The 21,056-nt window shown below is 40.4% G+C and overlaps 1 protein-coding gene across 1 annotated transcript in view; it reads left to right on the plus strand.

Annotated features, from left to right (window-relative positions):
* Positions 1 to 21,056, plus strand: part of MIPEP (mitochondrial intermediate peptidase) — a 155,024-nt gene that overhangs the window by 72,804 nt on the left and 61,164 nt on the right. Inside the window, exon 15 of the mRNA XM_057532957.1 lies at positions 19,670 to 19,744. Coding sequence (XP_057388940.1) covers positions 19,670 to 19,744 — 75 coding nt within the window. The remainder of the gene's footprint in view (positions 1 to 19,669; positions 19,745 to 21,056) is intronic.

Genomic DNA, 21,056 nt, shown 5'->3' on the forward strand with positions numbered 1-21,056 from the left:
TGTCTGACCTGACGCCAGCGCCGTGCTGTCTGCGTCGCTGCGGCTTTGTGATAAGTCTTGACATCTGATAGGCCACGTCTTTTTTTATTTGTTTTTCAGAAATTTCTTGTCAACTCTTGGGCCTTTGTCTTCTTTCCCACACATTTTAGAGTCAGCTTACCCATTTTTTTGAAAAAAACTATGGTAAGAGTTTGGTTGGGGTTACATTAAATCTGAAGGTCAGTTTCGGGAGAACTGATACTTGAATACTGAGTCTTCCAGGCCACAATTGTGACACACCTCTCCCTTCCTTAGGTCTTCTAAAAAGCCTTTTAAAGTGTTTTCAAACTTCCTTCCAAAGAGTCTTGCTTAACTTTTATTAGATTTAGTCCTGGATGCCCTACCTTTTTGATAGCTTTATAAACGTATATTTTAAAAAATTATGTTTCTACTTGTTTGTTGCTGGTGTTTAAATGTGCAATTTATCCTTTATTGGATATATCTTATTTTTAGCAATCTTGCTAAACTTTCTTATTAATTCTAATAACTTGTCTATGGAATTTTTAAAGGTTTTTAACCAAACAGTTACTCTTGCTGCAAATAGTAAGCTATATTTTTCCTTTCCCATTCATAGGTCTTTTATGTCTTTATTTTGTCCCCCTCGAGTTACGGGACCCTCCAGTACAGGAGTGACATGCAATAGAAGTTGTAATATGAGCATCATTTGCCTTTATCCTGATTTTTTTTTTAATAAATTTATTTATTTATTTATTTATTTATTTATATTTTTGGCTGCGTTGGGTCTTCATCGCCGTGCATGGGCTTTCCCTAGCTGCGGCGAGCGGGGGCTACTCTTTGTTGCAGTGCATGGGCTTCTCATTGCGGTGGCTTCTCTTGTTGCAGAGCACGGGCTCTAGGCGCATAGACTCTAGAGCGCAGGCTCAGTAGTTGTGGCGCATGGGCTTAGTTGCTCCGTGGCATGTGGGATCTTCCCGGACCAGGGCTCGAACCCGTGTCCCTTGCATTGGCAGGCAGATTCTTAACCACTGCACCACCAGGGAAGTCCTATCTTGATTTTTAAAGGAAATGTTTCTCATGTTTTACCATAAAGCAAGCTGTGTGTTGTCGTAGGTTTAGTGGAGATAACAGGAAAAGGCAATTCCTTCCTATTCCCAGTTTACTAAGGTTTTGTTTTTCTTTTTAATCATTAACAGTTATTGCATTTTATCAGACTTTTTCTGCATCTTTTGAGGTAATTGGGTGGTTCTTTTCCATTTATCTGGTAATGTCGTGAATGTTGATATTAATGTTAAGCAGCCTTTGCGTGCCAGGGTTGAATGACTTTGGTCCTCACTTAATGTTATTTTTTTAATACAGTGCTGGCTTCAGTTTGCTAATATTTTGTGTGTGGAGGATTTCTTGTATCTGTGTTTATGAGACAGACGCGCTCGTGATTTTCTTGGTCCTCCCCCTCTTGCTGGTGTTGGTATTAAGTGTATCCCACTTCATAAAATGAGTTGCTGGGAGCTCCTTCTTTTCCTTACAAGCACTTTTATGAAATTGTAATAATCGGTTTCTTGAAACTTTGTCAGAATTCAGCCATAAAACCATTCAGGGTCTATCATTTTCTCTGTGGGAAGATTTTTTAAATGACTGATTTCCTTAATAGTCACAGGAGTCTTTGGCCTTCTTTTCTTCTTAAGTAAGCTTTGCTAACTTGTAATTTTCGAGAAATTTATCCATTTAACCCAAGTTTTCAAGTTTATTGGCATGAAGTTATTTATAGCATTCTTTCATGCTTCACGTCCTGCCACATCCGTGCTTATGTCCTTTTCATGCCTAATATTCTTCTCTCATTTTTTTCTCTATTAATCTTGGCAGAAGATAAGTATCAGTAGTATTTACAAAGAACTAATGCAAACTTTGTTTATCCTCCCTCTTTTGTTTGTTTTAGTCCATTAGTTTCTGTCTTTATGATTATTCTCTCCCTCCTTGGTTTTTTCCCCCAATTTCTTAAGGTGGACACTTAGCTAATTGAGTTTCAGTTTTATCTAACATGTGCATTTACATTTTAATGCTATAAATTTTAAACTGTGGATGCAGTGCTTTAGCTGCATGCCATGATTTTAATACAAAATGTTTCTAATGTTGCTAATTTCCATTGTAATTTCCTCTTTGACTAATGAGTTTTTTTTAAGTGTAGTTTACAATTTTTAAACCTTTGTAAAGGAGTTGTTTATCTTTTTGTTATTGATATCTAATTAATCAGTCCAACTGGTATTGATTTTGCATTTTGTTGATATTTATTTTATGGCCTAGTGTGTCATCAGTTTTTGGAAATGTTCTGTTTGTGCTTGCGTACATTGTATATTTTCTAATTGTTGGGCTTGGGGTTTCAAACCCTTCTGTTAAGTTAGCCTTTTAATTGTGTTGTTTAAATCTTTGATATATGACTAATTTTTATGACCTAGCAAAAATTGAGAGATGTAAGGCTTCCACTAGGATGCTGGATGTATCATTTTTTCCCCTTAGTTTTGTCTCTTTTTAAAAATTATTAAGGCTTTATTTATTTAAAGCAGTTCTAGGTTGGCAGCAAAATTGAGGGGAAAGTGTAGAGCTTTCCTGTAAACCCCCCACCCCGACTCATGCATGGCCTCCCCTATCGTCAGCATCCTCACCGGAGGCTGCGTGTGTAACGGCTGATGAACCCCCACTGACACGCCCACAGTTTACATGGGGGTTCACTTGTGGTGCCGTACGTTCTGTGGGCTTGGGCAAATGTGTAATGGCTTGTATCCATCATTATGGTATCATACAGAGTAATTTCAGTGCCCTATAAATAATTTCATTGATTTTTGCTCTATTTTGAGAATATTTTGTTAGATGCGTAAAAGTATAGAGTTGAGCTATTCCTTTCTTCCTCAGTTGTTAGCCTTTTAATCTTCATAATGCTTCTTGTCTTCAAGTTTATTCTTTTTTTTCTGGTAATGTTGTAACCCCCAGCTGCATTACTAATCACCAGAGATATAGTCAGTTGACGTTCAAGAGAACCTAAATTTTTTTGCATAATTTTGTCTATTAGCCACTACACTGAAATGTTTGTTGTTCTAGTTATCTTTCTCACAAAATACTTACCAAGCAATAAATAATAGAAATTAACATTTATTATTTCATATGTTTTTTCTTATTTAATCTGTCCAGCAGTGTATGAAGTAGGTACATAGTTACCCACACTTTGTAGAAACTGAAGCTCAGACAGGTTCAGTAATTTTTCAGGGGTCACACAGTGGTACTCAAATCAGTATTAAAACATTGTGGGTATTTTCTTTTTCCAGATTTTCCTAGTTAAAAATCCCTTAATATCGTAGGAAATGGCTTATGCTTCTTATACAGTACGTCTCACAAAAAACACAGGCCCATTTCCATAGTAAGTGTTATTTTTAGCACAGCTCTAGTGCTTTCATTTTAGAACTGTTGTGTGTTGCGTCATCATAAGATTTAGCTTGTTGCCTTCATTTGTGAGAGTTAGCCCAAGGCTAAAATTGCTTAAGATGTATTTCCAAGGAGACATACAGCCTTGTAATAAATCTTCCCCTGTCATCCTCCCAGGAGATATGAATAAGGATTGAAGGTAAAAATTATAGTGCAACTAGAACTAGATTCCTTTTGGCAAGTTTAAGTTGTTTTGAAACGTTTCTTATTTTCGGCTTTAATGCTTCTCAGTTATGTCTAGACAAGACCGTTGAACCGGAGAGCAGAGACAGGTCTGACCCCAGCCCCACTGCCGGTGCACGTGGCCTAGATCAGTCACAGAACTTATCTGAGACTTCTCTGCTCTTTTGTATAAAATAAAAATTTTAAAGTTAGAAACTAAAAACGAATAGCTCTATACTCACATCAAAAATTCTAGTCAGTCAAATTTAATAATATACGCCAACTGTAATCAAGGTGTGACTGCAGTTTTTTTTAGGGAAAAAAATAGAAGTTAGACTCTGTTACACATTACAGTGTTCCATGTTGAGCCCTGTACGACTTTCTCTGTGCCGTCCGTCAGGTGAGTCTGATACTCTGCAGGCATTTCTAAAGGTCCTTTGATGCCATCTCAGTTCGTAAGAAAACACTAAACCACTCAAAGTCAAGTAAGTAGGAAGTGACGCCGTTTGCTCTGGGTTTAGAGCTGAGACTTCGCCTCTTCGGGCCTGGCAGCGTTTTCATTGTATTGATGATGAGCCATCGGATTATTGACCAACAGCAAAGCAGGCAGCTTGAGACACGCCAGATCCAGTGGTTTCCCCGCCGTAGACGTGTGCCGAGGTCGAGGGCTCAGGGTGCTGGGATCAAGCTGCGAGTCGACGCTGCTGACGCGTGGGCTGGATGGCTTTGGTGCTTGGCCTGCTGCCTCTGAAGCCTTTTCTTGTCTGAGGGGACCGTGTCTCAACAAGTTTGTGTCTTTAGATCCAGCACGTTCCCAGGGGATTTCGGTGGTAGGAAAACAAGGATTTGTACCAGAGGATGTCTTAATTTTGAATATTTGTGCAGCTTCTACCGTAATACATTTTCTAAATGCTCATAAATAAGCCAGATATTTTATTGCAGTGACTTGGCTCTCTAAGAATTTGATGCCAAAACTTTTTTTTTTTAAGTGAATGGTGTTTTTTCGTTTATTTATTTAGTTTATTTTATTTTTGTCTGCACTGGGTCTTTGTTGCTGCACCCGGGCTTTTCTCTAGTTGCGGCGAGCAGGGGCTACTCTTTGCTGCGGTGCACGGGCTTCTCATTGCAGTGGCTTCTCTTGTTGCAGAGCATGGGCTCTAGGCATGCAGGCTTAGTAGTTGTGGCTCGCGGGCTCTAGAGCGCAGGCTCAGTAGTTGTGGCGCACGGGCTTAGTTGCTCCGCGGCATGTGGGATCTTCCCGGACCAGGCATGTCCCCTGCATTGGCAGGTGGACTCTTAACCACTGAGCCACCAGGGAAGCCCGATGCCAAAACTTTTAACGTGACACTATTTAAACCAGACCGGTGAGTTGTCAAGTGAGCGCAGATGTCTGACAGATGTATGAGGTTGCGTGTGTACAAGTTAAGCACACAGGGAAACATTCAGAGAATTCAAGTAATGCCAAGTTTGCTAACACATTTGCACTTTTGACAGTATTTCAGAAACCTTACCAAAAATGTTGTGCTTTCTGAATATAATAGGAAATCTGTTAGTATTTTAACATTTCTGTTCCCACGTGTGGTCAGCAGACAGTGCAGCTGTGTTTACCCCGAGAATACAGTGAACCGCGCCCTTCCTTGTGAGGCGGGGCAGTCAGGAAGTTCTGGGGAAAGTTCGCTGCACAGGGGCAGCTGTGTGATCTGTCCTCCAGGCCTGAACACTGTGAAGAAGGAAGACAGGGCCATTCTCTGTCTCACATGACAGTACCCTGACCTGAAGGCGCCAGGCCCACCTGTACACATGGTTACCCTTTGACAGTGCTGAGAAAGACACCTGAGCTACCCGCAGGGACTTCAGTTTCTTCCAATCAGGCAATACTTTGCACAAGTTGATTGACTAGCTATTACCTCACCAGATTGTCATAGTAATTTTTTGCAGCTTTTTTTTTTTTTTAATTCTCATCTTACAAATGAGAAAGCAGGATGCCCAGAGCCTCGCCTACTGTCAGAACGCAAACGAGCAGCCTCAGAAAATGCCAGCCTCCAGCTGCGGCCGCCGCCTCTGTGCTGCCTTCCTATAGCCAGTTCCTTCTCTCATAAGGTTAGGACGGTTTCATTTTGGTCACCTTTGTTTTTCAAATCATTGTGGTGATTATGTTTTTCTGAGTCAGGGCATCTCAAACTTTAATATGCATGGAATCATCTGGGATCTGGTTAAAATGCAGATTCTAACTCGGTGGGCGTAGAGCGGCCTGAGACGATGTATTTCCAAGAAGCTTCCAGATCACACCATGACAGCTGACTGCGCCTCAGAGTCTGGTTGGGGCTCCAGAAATTTACATTTGAGACACAGATGCATCAGTGGATTGGGAGGAAGACATTAACTAAATGCTAGAAATAGGAACTAAACACCCAGCAGATCCTTGGGGTCTTTGGTGTTGACGCCGAGCCTTGGCATTTACTGCTGACAGGCGGCACTGTCATTGTCATTGCCGTAGTCACACAAAGCCAGATCTCAATTCTTCAGAACTCAGCACAGCATTTCTGTTTTTAAATAAGGAACAAAGATAATTGTGGAAAAATTCATATTGAATTATTAAAATAAATTAGAACAAATTAAGTCACCATAGTTAACTGTTGGCATATTATGTTCTAATTGTAGGAATAATAATTCTGCCGTTTTTCTGTTTCTCACTGGGGGGAAACCTACAATGTCTTTCTACATTTTATAGCTAAAATGGATCTTTGAAATAGAAATAACCTCCTCTACAGTAATACAAGAGGCATAATTAATTGTGAAGGTAATTGCCTTTCAGTCATTTCAGTAATTGCTGTCATCTGAATTCCTACGTAGCTTCACCTGTACCTCTTTTGTGGCATGTAGGGCGTTTCCCCATGTGGTTAATTTTGACATGCATCCCTTTTCTGGGTCCTGGCAGCAGGATCAAGGGTCCGTTGTAGTGTACCTGGCTGCAGGGTAGGGCGCCGTGCACACAGTGGGTGCTTCATAAAGGGAGCTCAGTGGGCCTCCCTGTTCCCTGGCCTGCTGGGCTTGCTCTGTCCCTCCCAGAGAGAGGCAGGGCCGGCGTCCGCCCTGGGCTGTTCATGCCTCGTGGGCCGCTACAGAGACAAAAACTGCAGGTGTTTTGTGGGTTTTTTTTGAATTTTATTTTATTTTATTTTTAAACAGCTGGTTCTTATTAGTTATCCATTTTATACATATTAATATATATATATGTCAATCCCAGTCTCCCAATTCATCCCACCACCACCACCCCACCACTTTCCCCCCTTGGTGTCCATACATTTGTTCTCTACATCTGTGTCTCAATTTCTGCCCTGCAAACTGGTTCATCTGTACCATTTTTCTAGGTTCCACATATATCCGTTAATATACGATATTTGTTTTTCTCTTTCTGCCTTACTTCACTCTGTAGGACAGTCTCTAAATCCATCCACGTCTCTACAAATGACTCAATTTCGTTCCTTTTTATGGCTGAGCAATATTCCATCGTATATATGTACCACATTTTCTTTATCCATTCGTCTGTCAATGGGCATTTAGGTTGCCTCCATGTCCTGGCTATTGTAAATAGTGCTGCAATGAACATTGGGGTGCATATGTCTTTTTGAATTATGGTTTTCTCTGGGTATATGCCCAGTAGTGGGATTACTGGGTCATATGGTAGTTTTATTTTTAGCTTTTTAAGGAACCTCCATACTGTTCTCCATAGGGGCTGTATCAATTTACATTCCCACCAACAGTGCACGAGGGTTCCCTATTCTATACACCCTCTCCAGCATTTATTGTTTGTAGATTTTATGATGATGGCCATTCTGACCCGTGTGAGGTGATACCTCATTGTAGTCTTGATTGGAAATTCTCTAATGATTACTGATGTTGAGCATCCTTTCACGTGTTTGGTGGCAATCTGTATATCTTCTTGGAGAAATGTCTGTTTAGGTCTTCTGCCTATTTTTGGATTGGGTTGTTTGTTTTTTTTGATATTGAGCTGCATGAGCTGCTTGTAAATTTTGGAGATTAATCCTTTGTCTGTTGATTTCATTTGCAAATATTTTCTCCCATTCTGAGGGTTGTCCTTTCATCTTGTTTGTAGTTTCCTTTGCTTTGCAAAAGCTTTGAAGTTTCATTAGGTCCCATTTATTTATTTTTGTTTTTATTTCCATTCCTCTAGGACGTGGATCAAAACAGATCTTGCTGTGATTTATGTCAAACAGTGTTACTCCTATGTTTTCCTCTAAGAGTTTTATAGTGTCCGGTCTTACATTTAGGTCTCTAATCCATTTTGAGTTTATTTTTGTGTATGGTGTTAGGGAGTGTTCTAATTTCATCCTTTTACATGTAGCTGTCCAGTTTTCCCAGCACCTCTTATTGAAGAGACTGCCTTTTCTCCATTGTATATCCTTGCCTCCTTTGTCATAGATAGTTGACCTTAGGTGCGTGGGTTTATCTCTGGGCTTTCTATCCTGTTCCATTGGTCTGTATTTCTGTTTTTGTGCCAGTACCATGTTGTCTTGATTACTGTAGCTTTGTAGTATAGTCTGAAGTCAGGGAGTCTGATTCCTCCAGCTCCGTTTTTTTCCCTCAAGACTGCTTTGGCTATTCGGGGTCTTTTGTGTCTCTATACAAATTTTAAGATTTTTTGTTCTAGTTCTGTAAAAAGTGCCATTGGTAATTTGATAGGGATTGCATTGAATCTGTAGCTTGCTTTGGGTAGTATAGTCATTTTCACAATATTGATTCTTCCAATCCAAAAATATGGTATATCTTTCCATCTGTTGGTATCATCTTTAATTTCTTTCAACAGTGTCTTATAGATTTCTGCATACAGGTCTTTTGTCTCCCTAGGTAGGTTTATTCCTAGGTGTTTTATTCTTTTTGCTGCAGTGGTAAATGGGAGTGTTTCCTTAATTTCTCTTTCAGATTTTTCATCATTAGTGTATAGGAATGCAAGAGATTTCTGTGCATTAATTTTGTATCCTGCAATTTTACCAAATTCATTGATTAGCTCTAAGTGGTTTTCTGTTGGCATCTTTAGGATTCTCTATGTATAGTATCATGTCATCTGCAAACAGTGACAGTTTTCTTCTTTTCCAATTTGTATTCCTTTTATTTCTTTGTCTTCTCTGATTGCCGTGGCTAGGACTTCCAAAACTATGTTGAGTAATAGTGGTGAGAGTGGACATCCTTGTCTTGTTCCTCATCTTAGAGGAAATGCTTTCAGTTTCTCACCATTGAGCATGATGTTTGCTGTGGCTTTGTCGTATATGGTCTTTATTGTGTTGAGGTAGGTTCCCTCTATGCCCACTTTCTGGAGAGTTTTTATCACAGATTGGTGTTGAATTTTGTCAAAAGCTTTTTCTGCATCTATTGAGATGATCATATGGTTTTTCTTCTTCAATTTGTTAATACAGTGTATCATATTGATTGATTTGCGTATATTGAAGAATCCTTGCATCCCTGGGATAAATCCCACTTGATCATGGTGTATGATCCTTTTAATGTGTTGTTGGATCCTGTTTGCTAGTATTTTGTTGAGGATTTTTGCATCTATATTCATCAGTGATACTGGTCTGTAATTTTCTTTTTCTGTAGTATCTTTGTCTGGTTTTGGTATCTGGTTTTGGGAGTGTTCCTTCCTCTGCAATTTTTTGGAAGAGTTTGAGAAGGATGGGTGTTAGCTCTTCTCTAAATGTTTGATAGAATTCACCTGTGAAGCCATCTGGTCCTGGACTTTTGTTTGTTGGAAGATTTTTAATCCCAGTTTCAATTTCATTATTTGTGATTTGTCTGTTCATATTTTCTATTTCTTCCTGGTCCAGTCTTGGAAGGTTATACCTTTCTAAGAATTTGTCCATTTTATTGGCATACTGTTGCTTGTAGTAGTTTCTTAGGATGCTTTGTATTTCTGCAGTGTCTGTTGTAACTTCTCCTTTTTCATTTCTAATTTTATTGATTTGAGTCCTCTCCTTCTTGTTCTCATTGAGTCTGGCTAATGGTTTATCAATTTTGTTTATCTTCTCAAAGAACAAGCTTTTAGTTTTATTGATCTTTGCTATTGTTTTCTTTGTTTCTGTTTCATTTAATTCTGCTCTGATCTTTATGATTTCTTTCCTTCTGCTAACTTTGGGTTTTGTTTGTTCTTCTTTCTCTAGTTCCTTTACGTGTAAGGTTAGATTGTTTATTTGAGATTTTTCTGTTTCTTGAGGTAGGATTGTATTGCTGTAAACTTCCCTCTTAGAACTGCTTTTGCTGCATCCCATAGGTTTTGGATCGTCGTGTTTTCATTGTCATTTTCTCTAGGTATTTTTTGATTTCCTCTTTGATTTCTTCAGTGATCTCTTGGTTGTTTAGTAATGTATTGTTTAGCCTCCATGTGTTTGCGTTTTTTAATGTTTTTTTCCCTGTAATTGATTTCTAATCTCATAGTGTTGTGGTCAGAAAAATGCTTGATATGATTTCAATTTTCTTAAATTTACTGAGGCTTGATTTGTGACCCAAGATGTGATTTATCCTGGAGAGTGTTCCGTGTGCACTTGAGAAGAAAGTGTAATCTGCTGTTTTTGGATGGAATGTCCTATAAATATCAATTAAATCTATCTGGTCTATTGTGTCATTTAAAGCTTGTGTTTCCTTATTAACTTTCTGTTTGGATGATCTGTCCATTGGTGTAAGTGAGGTGTTAAAGTCCCCCACTATTGTTTTACTGTCAGTTTCCTCTTTTATAGCTGTTAGCAGTTGCCTTATCTATTGAGGTGCTCCTATGTTGGGTGCATATGTATTTATAATTGTTACATCTTCTTCTTGGATTGATCCCTTGATCATTATGTAGTGTCCTTCCTTGTCTCTTGTAACATTCTTTATTTTAAAGTCTATTTTATCTGATATAAGTACTGCTACTCCAGCTTTCTTTTGATTTCCATTTGCATGGAATATCTTTTTCCATCCCCTCACTTTCAGTCTGTATGTGTCCCTAGGTCTGAAGTGGGGGTCTCTTGTAGACAGCATATATATGGGTCTTGTTTTTGTATCCATTCAGCGAGCCTGTGTCTTTTGGTTGGAGCATTTAATCCATTCACATTTAAGGGTGATTATCGATACGTATATTCCTATTACCATTTTCTTAATTGTTATGGGTTTGTTTTTGTAGGTCCTTTTCTTCTCTTGTGTTTCCCACTTAGAGAAGTTGCTTTAGCATTTGTTGTAGAGCTGGTTTGTTGGTGCTGAATTCTCTTAGCTTTTGCTTGTCTGTAAAGCTTTTGATTTCTCCATCGAATCTGAATGAGATCCTTGCCGGGTAGAGTGATCTTGGTTGTAGGTTCTTCCCTTTCATCACTTTAAATGTGTCATGCCACTCCCTTCTGGCTTGTAGAGTTTCTGCTGAGAAATCAGCTGTTAACGTTACGGGAGTTCCCTTGTATGTTATTTGTCATTTTTCCCTTGCTGCTTTCAATAATTTTTCTTTGTCTTTAATTTTTGCCAGTTTGATTACTATGTGTCTCAGCATGTTTCTCCTTGGGTTTATCCTGTATGGGACTCTCTGTGCTTCCTGGACTTGGGTGGCTATTTCCTTTCCCATGTTAGTGAATTTTTCGACTATAATCTCTTCAGATATTTTGTCAGGTCCTTTCTCTCTCTCTTCTCCTTCTGGGACCCCTATAATGTGAATGTTGTTGTGTTAGTGTTGTCCCAGAGGTCTCTTAGGCTGTCTTCATTTCTTTTCATTCTTTTTTCTTTATTCTGTTCTGTGGCAGTGAATTCCAGCATTCTGTCTTCCAGGTCACTTAAATGTTCTTCTGCCTCAGTTATTCTGCTCTTGATTCCTTCTAGTGTATTTTTCATTTCAGTTTTTGTATTGTTCACGTCTGTTTTTTTGTTCTTTAATCCTTCTAGGTCTTTGTTAAACATTTCTTGCATCTTCTCCATCTTTGCCTTCATTCTTTTTCTGAGGTCCTGGGTTGTCTTCACTATCTGAATTCTTTTTCTGGAAGGTTACCTATGTCCACTTCATTTAGTTGTTTATCTGGGGTTTTATCTTGTTCCTTCATCTGGTACATAGCCCTCTGCCTTTTCATCTTGTCTGTCTTTCTGTGAATATGGTTTTCGTTTCACAGGCTGCAGGACTGTAGTTCTTCTTGCTTCTGGTGGATAAGGCTATCTAAGAGGCTTGTGCAGGTTTCCTGATGGGAGGGACTGGTGGTGGGTAGAGCTGGGTGTCGCTCAGGTGGGCAGGGCTCAGTAAAACTTTAATTTGCTTGTCTGCTGATGGGTGGGGCTGAGTTCCCTCCCTATTGGTTGTTTGGCCTGAGGCGACCCAACACTGGAGCCTACCGGGGCTCTTTGGTGGGGCTAATGGCAGACTCTGGGAGGGCTCATGCCAAGGAGTACTTCCCAGAACTTCTGCTGCCAGTGTCCTTGTCCCCACGGTGAGCCACAGCCACCCCCCGCCTCTGCAGGAGACCTTCCAACACTAGCAAGTAGGGCTGGTTCAGTCTCCTATGGGGTCACTGCTCCTTCCCCGGGGTTCCGATGTGCACACTACTTTGTGTGTGCTCTCCAAGAGTGGAGTCTCTGTTTCCCCCAGTCCTGTCGAAGTCCTGCAATCAAATCCCACCAGCCTTCAAAGTCTGACTCTCTAGGAATTCCTCCTCCTGTTGCTGGACCCCCAGGTTTGGAAGCCTGACGTGGGGCTCAGAACCTTCACTCCAGTGGGTGGACTTCTGTGGTATAAGCGTTCTCCAGTTTGTGAGTCACCCACCCAGCAGTTATGGGATTTGATTTTATTGTGATTACATCCCTCCTACCATCTCATTGTGGCTTCTCCTTTGTCTTTGGATGTGGGGTATCTTTTTTGGTGAGTTCCAGTGTCTCCCTGTCGATGATTGTTCAGCAGTTAGTTGTGATTCCGGTGCTCTCGCAAGAGGGAGTGAGAGCACGTCCTACTCTGCCATCTTGAACCAATCCTCCTGCAGGTGTTTTAATAAAAGAAACTCAGGCAAGGGTGTAAATTATCTGAAGTGCGAAGTTCATTCACTCAGTGTTATTTTGAAGTGAATTTGCAGTAATGCTCTCCAACCCCATTGAAAAAGGGGTGTAGACTGTTTGAGAAAATTGTTTCTGAACAGCTCTGCACTGAGTTTGTAAGGGGTGCGAATTGCTGAGCGTGGTTGAGGGTATAACTCGAAGTACTTTTGTATTGAAATGAAGTGGCTCAGTGAGAACAGCAGTGATAGCAGGAGACCCTTGAAACAGAGCACAGTGGGAATCTGCCCATCTTCACTGTGGAAAAGGAGCCTTGCAAGAGAAGACTGGGGGGCTTGGGGCTGGCCGTGGACATTGTCAGCGTGGCCTGGTTGTCAGGGGCTGGCAGTGTATGGGGCTCAGGCCCCATCCACAGGCGGTTTGGAGCAAAGAGGTCCACGTTTGTGCAAAGCAGGCACTGCCGTCAAATGTGTTTGTGTCAAATTGGTGAGAACTTTCAGTCCTCAGACTTTCTGGATTGTGGAATTCCAGTGGAAGGATCTAGTCCTGTAGTCAGAGCAGTCTGAATGAGGGACATCACTGAGTTCTGCTCTGTCCATGGCCCAGCTGTGAAAGTTGAATGAAACTTTAAGTTTTATGTGCCTAACCCCAATTCTGACCTCATTGTATTTTCACCTCCATTTCCCCTGTCTCTAACTTCCTCATCTATTCATTGTATTCTAATTACATATTAAATACCTGTATTTAGTATTAGTAGTCACTGAAAATTTTATTACCACTGCTAATCCGTTTTTTGGGGGAACTTGGAGTAGTAATAAAACAGATTTTGCAAAGGGTTATTACTTTTACCAAGTGGTATTGTGCGTTAATTGAGGTGTTGAATTTTTGAGGGGTACAGAAATAAGTTGAAAATAAATCTGCAGAACTGAAGTCACACAACTACAACATACATCACAAACTTCACCGTGTAAAGCAGGTATCAGAATTTTAAGTCTTTTGAGGGCAGGAGATGGTGTTTTGTCTTTCTTCTTCCTGTGTTACGTAAATTCTTATGCTGAGAATTTGTTGAATGAAGGATGGGTATTGGTGTTGTCAGCGTATGCTGAGATAATGTGTTTGTGCATTTACCACTTCATTCCCTCTGGAAACGTGTGAATGTCAGTGACAGGCATAGCTAACCTTCACACACTGTTTGTTGACTACCTGCTATTGTCTAAATGTATGGCGTGGAAAACTGGCAAATGAACTTAAAATGAGTAAAGATTGCATATGTAAACAGCATTGTAATTAGTACAGTTTGATCCTTTTGGGTGGCCTAAAGGAGGCGATGCATTAAATCTCTGTCCTTTTATTCCTGAGCCTGTAGGAACTGAAATAAAGAAAAATGTCCTTTTTTCCATCAATAGTAATTTTTAAGTTAACAAAGTCTCCTAGAATGTAAACCCCTTGAGAACTGGGATTTTTATCTGTTTTGTTCACTGATATATCACCATAATGGGCAATCAGTAAATGTGTGCTGAGTGAATTATCACTCAGCAGCACACAACCCTGCCTCCCACTCAAGGACAAAGAAACCATTAGAGTCAGACTCAGGGCCTTTAAAATAACTAGTAACTGAGATAATTTTAAAGTAACTCTTGGACGGGGATTTAAATAACTGTGTTAAAGGATATCATGGGTAAGGCGGTCAACATGTGTGAACAGATGGAGAAGAGAGATGGAAACTGTGAGAAACAGTCAAGTGGAAATGCAGGAAAGAAAGCCATGGTATCATATGTGAGGAATCCCTTTGAGGGGATCATCCATGCACTTGACATAGCTGAGGAAAGTGTGAACTTAAAGACAGGTCAGTAGAAATTGTCCAAACAGAAATACAAGGGCAGAGGGAATGTTAGGGGGAGGGAAGGCAAAATAGAGCATCCAAGGAACTTTGGGACAATATCAGACAATGTAACATACATGTAGTTGGAGTTCCACAAATGAGATGAGAGAAATAAGGCATAAGAAATAGGCAAAGGGATAATGGTTGAGAATTTGCCAAAAATGATGAAAATCAGGCCAGCAATCCAAGACGCTTAGAGAACCCCATGCAGTATAAATGAAAACAGTATATACCTAGACACATAGTAGTCAAACTGCTGGAAACCAAAGATAAAGAGAAAACCATGAAGGGAGCCAGAGGAAAAAAGACGCATTACCAACAGAGGAACAGAGACAGAGATTATAGAGGAACGCTCGTCAGAGACAAAGTCTGAACTGCAAGATCCATAGCATGAGACATATTTGATTAAAATGTCATCAGAAGGAACATTTCCTCGTTAGCACCAATCTTCTCTAAATATGAACTGGACCCTGCAGATGAGGAACTGACTCACTGTTTGATAGCTAGTTCTGCTTAAAGTGAGAGAAAATGTTTTCAAAACGTGAGTCAAGGACCAAGTTCTGTGGCAGATGTTGAAATAGGGAAGATATACTAGTAACGCAGTGAAACGAGATTTCACTGTTCTTCTAAAAGCCTTAAGATGATCACATAGTGGAGAAAGTGTCCTCTGCTGAAGCTGGGTAATTTGAGGAGACATGTATTTCATTAAGCATACTTTACTGTTTTATAAATGAAAAGAAATATAAACAGGAAACAAATTACATTTTCTTATTAAGAATTTGATTGTTAGGTGCTACAGAGAGAGAACTGTTTAGCTATAATTCCTGTCTCCTAAGAATTTATAAATCTGAAACAGACCATATGTAGAGAATATGTAGGTAAAACAGTAAAATGTAAATAAAGTGGTCAAAGTCAGCGGTTACTGTGTCACGTAGAGCAGCTGTAATCGTGCACGGCACTGGCTACCATTTAGTCAGCGTCTGCTCTGTTAAACCTGGCATAATACACTTTTAAAATACGTTATCTTGTTCAGTTGTCATCTAATTCTCTGAAACTGTAACATGGACGTTTTACAAGTGAGGAGGACGTGGCTTAGAGAATCCAGTGATTGGCTCTTCGCTGTGACTGGTTAATCTGAAGGTTATTCTTCATCTGCAGCACCCTCTGTATGCTTTTCACTCTTTGATGAACACGGCAGCATCCAGCTCTGAAGGGGCGCAGACAACTTCACATCATGGTTGGGATAGGAGACTTAGTGATCAATAGAAGGGATCTTTCCTACTTTGGAAATTATGAAGATCGTAGTAGAAGCTGGTAAAACACCCAGCTGATTATATGGTGAAAGAGTCATTATTATTTCTACTGCCTTGGACTTCGTTGAATTTTCATTTTAACATAATGAAAAAATACTGTTTGAGGTTCAGGTGTTTTAAAGCGTTTTCTTTTCTATGTGGTTGCTCATTGCCTGCTGGCTTGGATGTATTCATTCTGTCTTTCTTCAATATATTGATACTAGAAGTGAGCCTGTACTTTGACTTCAGGAGCCAATACTGTGAAACATCTGTGCTACTCTGTGGACACATCCACCTTTGGATGAATTATTGGTGTCAGTATTGGTTGCCATGACTCTGGTTGGTAAAGTGATATTTACAGAAGAAAATCTTGACCAGGAAACATTGTTTCTAATTTGAAGTTTAAGATTTAACTTCTAAATATTGTATATTAAAAAAAAATTGTATATAGGGGATTCCCTGGCGATCCATTGGTTAGGATTTGGCGCTTTCACTGCCATGGACTCGGGTTCAGTCCCTGGTCAGGGAACTAGGATCCCACAGCCGTGTGGTGCAGCCAAAAAAAAATTGTATAGAACTTAAGATCAGTTTGGATGTTATTTAAATTTTGTTCTACTTTATCATTGTTATTGTTTTTCAATTTTGAAAAAGGCAGTACTTTTTCAAAAGTATATATAGTAAATATATAACTCCCTTCCGTGAGCTGAAGTACATTTATTAATTCCAATTGATTAACAACCCAACTAGATTAAAAAAAAAAGAACATCTATCTTCCTGTTTACACCACATATAATATAAATGTATTATTTAATTTGTGATTTGATGGGTTAATAATTCTTTCCTCTGAACTGTTCTACTAGGACAGTATTTAACTTCTACTTAAATGTTTTCTTACATTTTTGGTAAACATTCTTTGTATTCACTACTATATGTACAGTGGGCCTTGAATACATAGTTTGGGGATTTTTTTTGTACTTTTTATTTTGAAATAATTGTAGACTCATAGGAAGTTGCAAAAAGTAATCCAGGAGTCCCATGTAACCTTCATTTCCCCCAACATTTTATAGAACTATGTAGCACATGTGGGTTTTCTGAATACGTAATTGTTTTTTTCCTTTTTGGCCGTGCCACTTGGCTTTGTGGGATCTTAATTCCCTGACCAGGGATCAAACCCAGGCCCCAGGCAGTGAGAGTGTGGAGTCCTAATCACTGGACCATCAGGGAATTCCCTTGAATATGTAATTTTTTTTTGTCTTTTTTTTTTTTTTTTTTTTTTAATTTATTTTTGGCTGCGTTGGGTCTTCGTTGCTGTGTGCGGGCTTCTCACTGCAGTGGCTTCTCTTGTTGCGGAGCACGGGCTCTAGGCGCGTGGGCTTCAGTAGTTGTGGCACACGGACTTCAGTAGTTGTGGCTCACGGGCTCTAGAACGCAGGCTCAGTAGTTGTGGCGCACGGGCTTAGTTGCTCCACGGCATGTGGGATCTTCCCGGACCAGGGCTCGAACCCGTGTCCCCTGCATTGGCAGGCGGATTCTTAACCACTGTGCCACCAGGGAAGTCCTGAATATGTAATTTTTGATAAACTGTTTTCAGTTGTCTTTTTGTGCTCTTTTTCTTTGCGTCTTTTGTTTTATTGTAAACCTGACCAGGAAAGAATTAAGCCTCCTTAAATTTGTCCCTTTGTTTGCCCTTGCTAGATGGGTTTGAATCTTGGGAGGCACTGGCCTCAAAGTAAAGTACTTACAAATGAAAGGGGTCTGTTGGGTTTGGTTCTTAGATCCAGTATTGGCATTTCCTCCTCACTGTCTCCAGGCAGGACTTGTAAACCTTACAGAGAGCCGGGACCACGGCCATGGACGCCTCTCCGCTCCCCGCTCAGTGCCTGGGGCTTCCCTCCTGGCCTTCCTCCCCATCCACCTCGACCCCCTGACCGGCCCTGCCTCTCTTCCCCCTCAGTCCAGCCCCAGTCATGCCCCGGCTGCTCACTCCGCTGTGGCTGAGGTCACTGGTGGTGTGTGTGTGTCACTGGTCCCCACTCCTGGCCCCTCCTACGGCGTGTCTACGCTGCAGCCAAAGGAATCTTTTCAGAACACAACTTGGACCAGGTGACTTCCTTGGTCAAAACTCACCAGTGGCCTCCTGCAGGATCTGAGGGTGGGCACCCTGTCCTTGCTTGGCTGAGCCCCCGGGCCCCCTCTTCCGTGCCTCTGCTCAGGGCCCTTCTCCCTGCAGCCCCCCATCCCCGCTTCATGCCTCTTCACTTTGTAGGTCCCACTTCTACCTTGTTCCCTCAGTCAAGCCCTTCTAGCTTATAGTTTCACACTCATGTGCAGGGTTTTCCTTCCTCTTGCTCATTGTAGCTCTGTTTATGGTTCTGCGCACATGGGCAGTGCTGCTGGGACCCCATCTCCACCTCTTTCTGTCCCTCAGGTCTAATAAAGTGCTTGCCCACTGGAGTTCCCATTGTTTGTTGATAATCCTTCCACACGTACGATTTTTTTACATGAAAATAAAACCATTAAAGCTTTGTGAAGCATGAAAAACCCAAGTGCAGCAGCAGTCGTGTCAACAGAAGGTATAATATAAAGTAAGGTTTAAAGAAACCTGAACATCTTGATACAAGCTGCTGGCATGTATGACTTCACTGAACCTTGACTTTTTAAAATGCTGTTGCAGGAAATTTTCGTTTTATGTCGGGAAGACCTAGGCCTTTTCCCTGCACCAGAAGTTACACTGTGCAGCTTCCTTCAGTCTGTGTCTTAACTCTTGAAAAATTGCCTTTTTTGGCTGGTTTGCTTTTCTTACAGCCAAACGGAAAGAGAAGAGAAAAGGCCTTGTTGTCTGAGCCTTCATCCTGTACTACAGAAGTCAGGATCATTCTTGTGTTAGTTCACTCCTCCTGCAGATATGTACTGAGTGTCTGCTGTGTGCCAGGCACTGTTCTAGGCCCTGGGGAGATATCTGTATAGGTATATAGACACAGATATGCACACACGTGCACACACACGCGGCAGTGCCTGCTTCCCCTTCCGGCTCACAGCTCACATTACCACTCACCAACGGTTAGTCTATACAGCTGTAGTGCCGAGTAACCTGCCATAAGTCTCTTACATAATTTGTTTCTCTTTAGAAGGGCTTTTAACTTGATTTAGATTGTAAATAGAATTGTATAAAATGGCAGCTGTCTTCAGTAAACACCAATATTAATGATTTTAAAGTAGAGTAAGATTGGCTACAGCACTTCTTCAGCTACATTATTAGTTTAGTTGTAAGAGAATACATGATGTTATATGATTACGCCTAATTAGTCTCGGAGAGGAAGCCCTAAATTGTATAGGGACATTAATCAGACTGAGTTTCCAAGCGCTGCAATTCTTTCAGGTTGGAAAATAAAAGGCGGCACGGTTCATTATCACGGTTATTTGTCGGGATATGAGTTCGGCTCCAGTACTGACTGGCACCATGGACTAGAGTTTATTTCTTGACTTTGTGACCTTTGATTCCTGTCATCAGTCATTACGTGCTCGTAAAGGTCAACAGAGCACTTGAACGGACTTTCATTGCTAACAAACGAAGAGAAAAAGCACTAACTTTTCCTAACGTTTTAACTAGAGTTTTAAAGAACAGTGCCAATGTCTGACTTCCCTACAATCCTGTATTTTCACGTACGAACCCCTATTTGATAATTACCACTTTCTGAAATTCAGTGGAATGTATTCATCCTTTATCTTGTCCTCGAAAATATTTCAAAGTTATTATTAAACCAAAATGAAATTGTATCATTTGATGTTATTTTTAACCTTCCTGCCTCAAAAGTACACAGTGCGGTTTACTCACATACATACTGTTTTGTTTTTCAAGTCACTGCCCAGAAATATGGTGTCTCGTCTTTGCGAATCTAAAAAGGTTTGTGCAGCAGCGGACATGCAACTTCAGGTGGGTGTGTGCCTTTGTTCTGAAGTTGTCCACAGATATTATTCAAAATAAATGTATAACTTTAAATTCTTGCCAGTGCTACCCATTTATTATAATAATTATGCTTCCAAAACATCTTTCGTCTGAGTTCAGAGAACTTGACCTTGACTAATCATTTGGTCTTCCAACTGTCCTAAGGAAGTAGGTGTCAAATAAGGTTATTTCCCAATTTCAGTGGAAAATAAAAGCGTGGAAAAGTTTTACCTGACTTCTTCTAAATGGTGCATTTCAGCAACCAAGTTATATCTTTTTGTTCACTTTGTATCTTTTTTTAAATTTGTGTTTTTAGATGTGAAGTTTAAACAGTAAGGACTTAGTTTTTAGTAAAACTCAAAGCCAGTGTTCCAGGTTTCCAGATAAAGACGAGAAACATTTTATAAACCATCTGGATGTCAGGTCTGTGTGATACCAGATGTTTAGGTTATTTGTAATTTCTGAGATTGTTTATGGAATTCTTCCTCTTCATCAGATCTTGAGTGTTATGTAAACACAGCCTAAACACCCATCTTTCATCTCAGGCAGTATTCACTGTCTAATGATCCAGTCACCTGTTTAGAAGTATAGTCACTATTGAATTGCTTTATAGGTGTATAAAGTTCAGTCCCTAGAAAGTAATGAATGTGCTCTGTTTTTTTGGACCTTAAAATACACGTTTCAGTGAAGAAGATGCCTGCTATAGACGAAACCATGGATTGACATTATTTAGTGTCTATTTGTATCACACAATTGCAAAAAAGATTTCTGGATTATTTGAAAGGTTAACATTACTTGGCAGTAGTCTTCTGATTTACTGGTACCTGTCGTGGGAGTCCTACCTTTTAAAAGCCCGTGTCCTGGCATCCTTGGCAACACTTGTTGTAGTGATTTTCTTCTAAAAAGGAAAACCAACCTTTCTGTACTTCTGCGCTCCAAAAAGAATAAGGAGAGAGAGGGAGAGAAAGGGAGAGGGGTGTTGAAAAGCTGGAGGAGGAGGGAGGGAAGGAAGTTCCCGCCCGAAGGGCCGCTCCTGCTGCTTTCCTGTCACACAGCCGTCCCCCGAGCCTTGGGGACACCCCAGGGCGGAAGGGAGTTGCTGCAGATTTCTAAGCAGGTATCAATAGTGGTTTTTAAATTGTGCCTTTTAAAATTATTCTTATTTATTTATTTTTTGCTGTGCATTATTTTAAAAATAGCTCCTGTTTTTCTGCAGCTCTAAGGTTCTTGGTCCCAAGCACACAGGACCCCCTGGGTGGGCTTGTCACTTAGAATTGTTTGGTTCATCAGCAAATGAGCA

Source organism: Balaenoptera acutorostrata, chromosome 18 (genome assembly GCF_949987535.1).
Source record: "Balaenoptera acutorostrata chromosome 18, mBalAcu1.1, whole genome shotgun sequence".
In the NCBI taxonomy this organism is placed as follows: Eukaryota; Metazoa; Chordata; class Mammalia; order Artiodactyla; family Balaenopteridae; genus Balaenoptera; species Balaenoptera acutorostrata.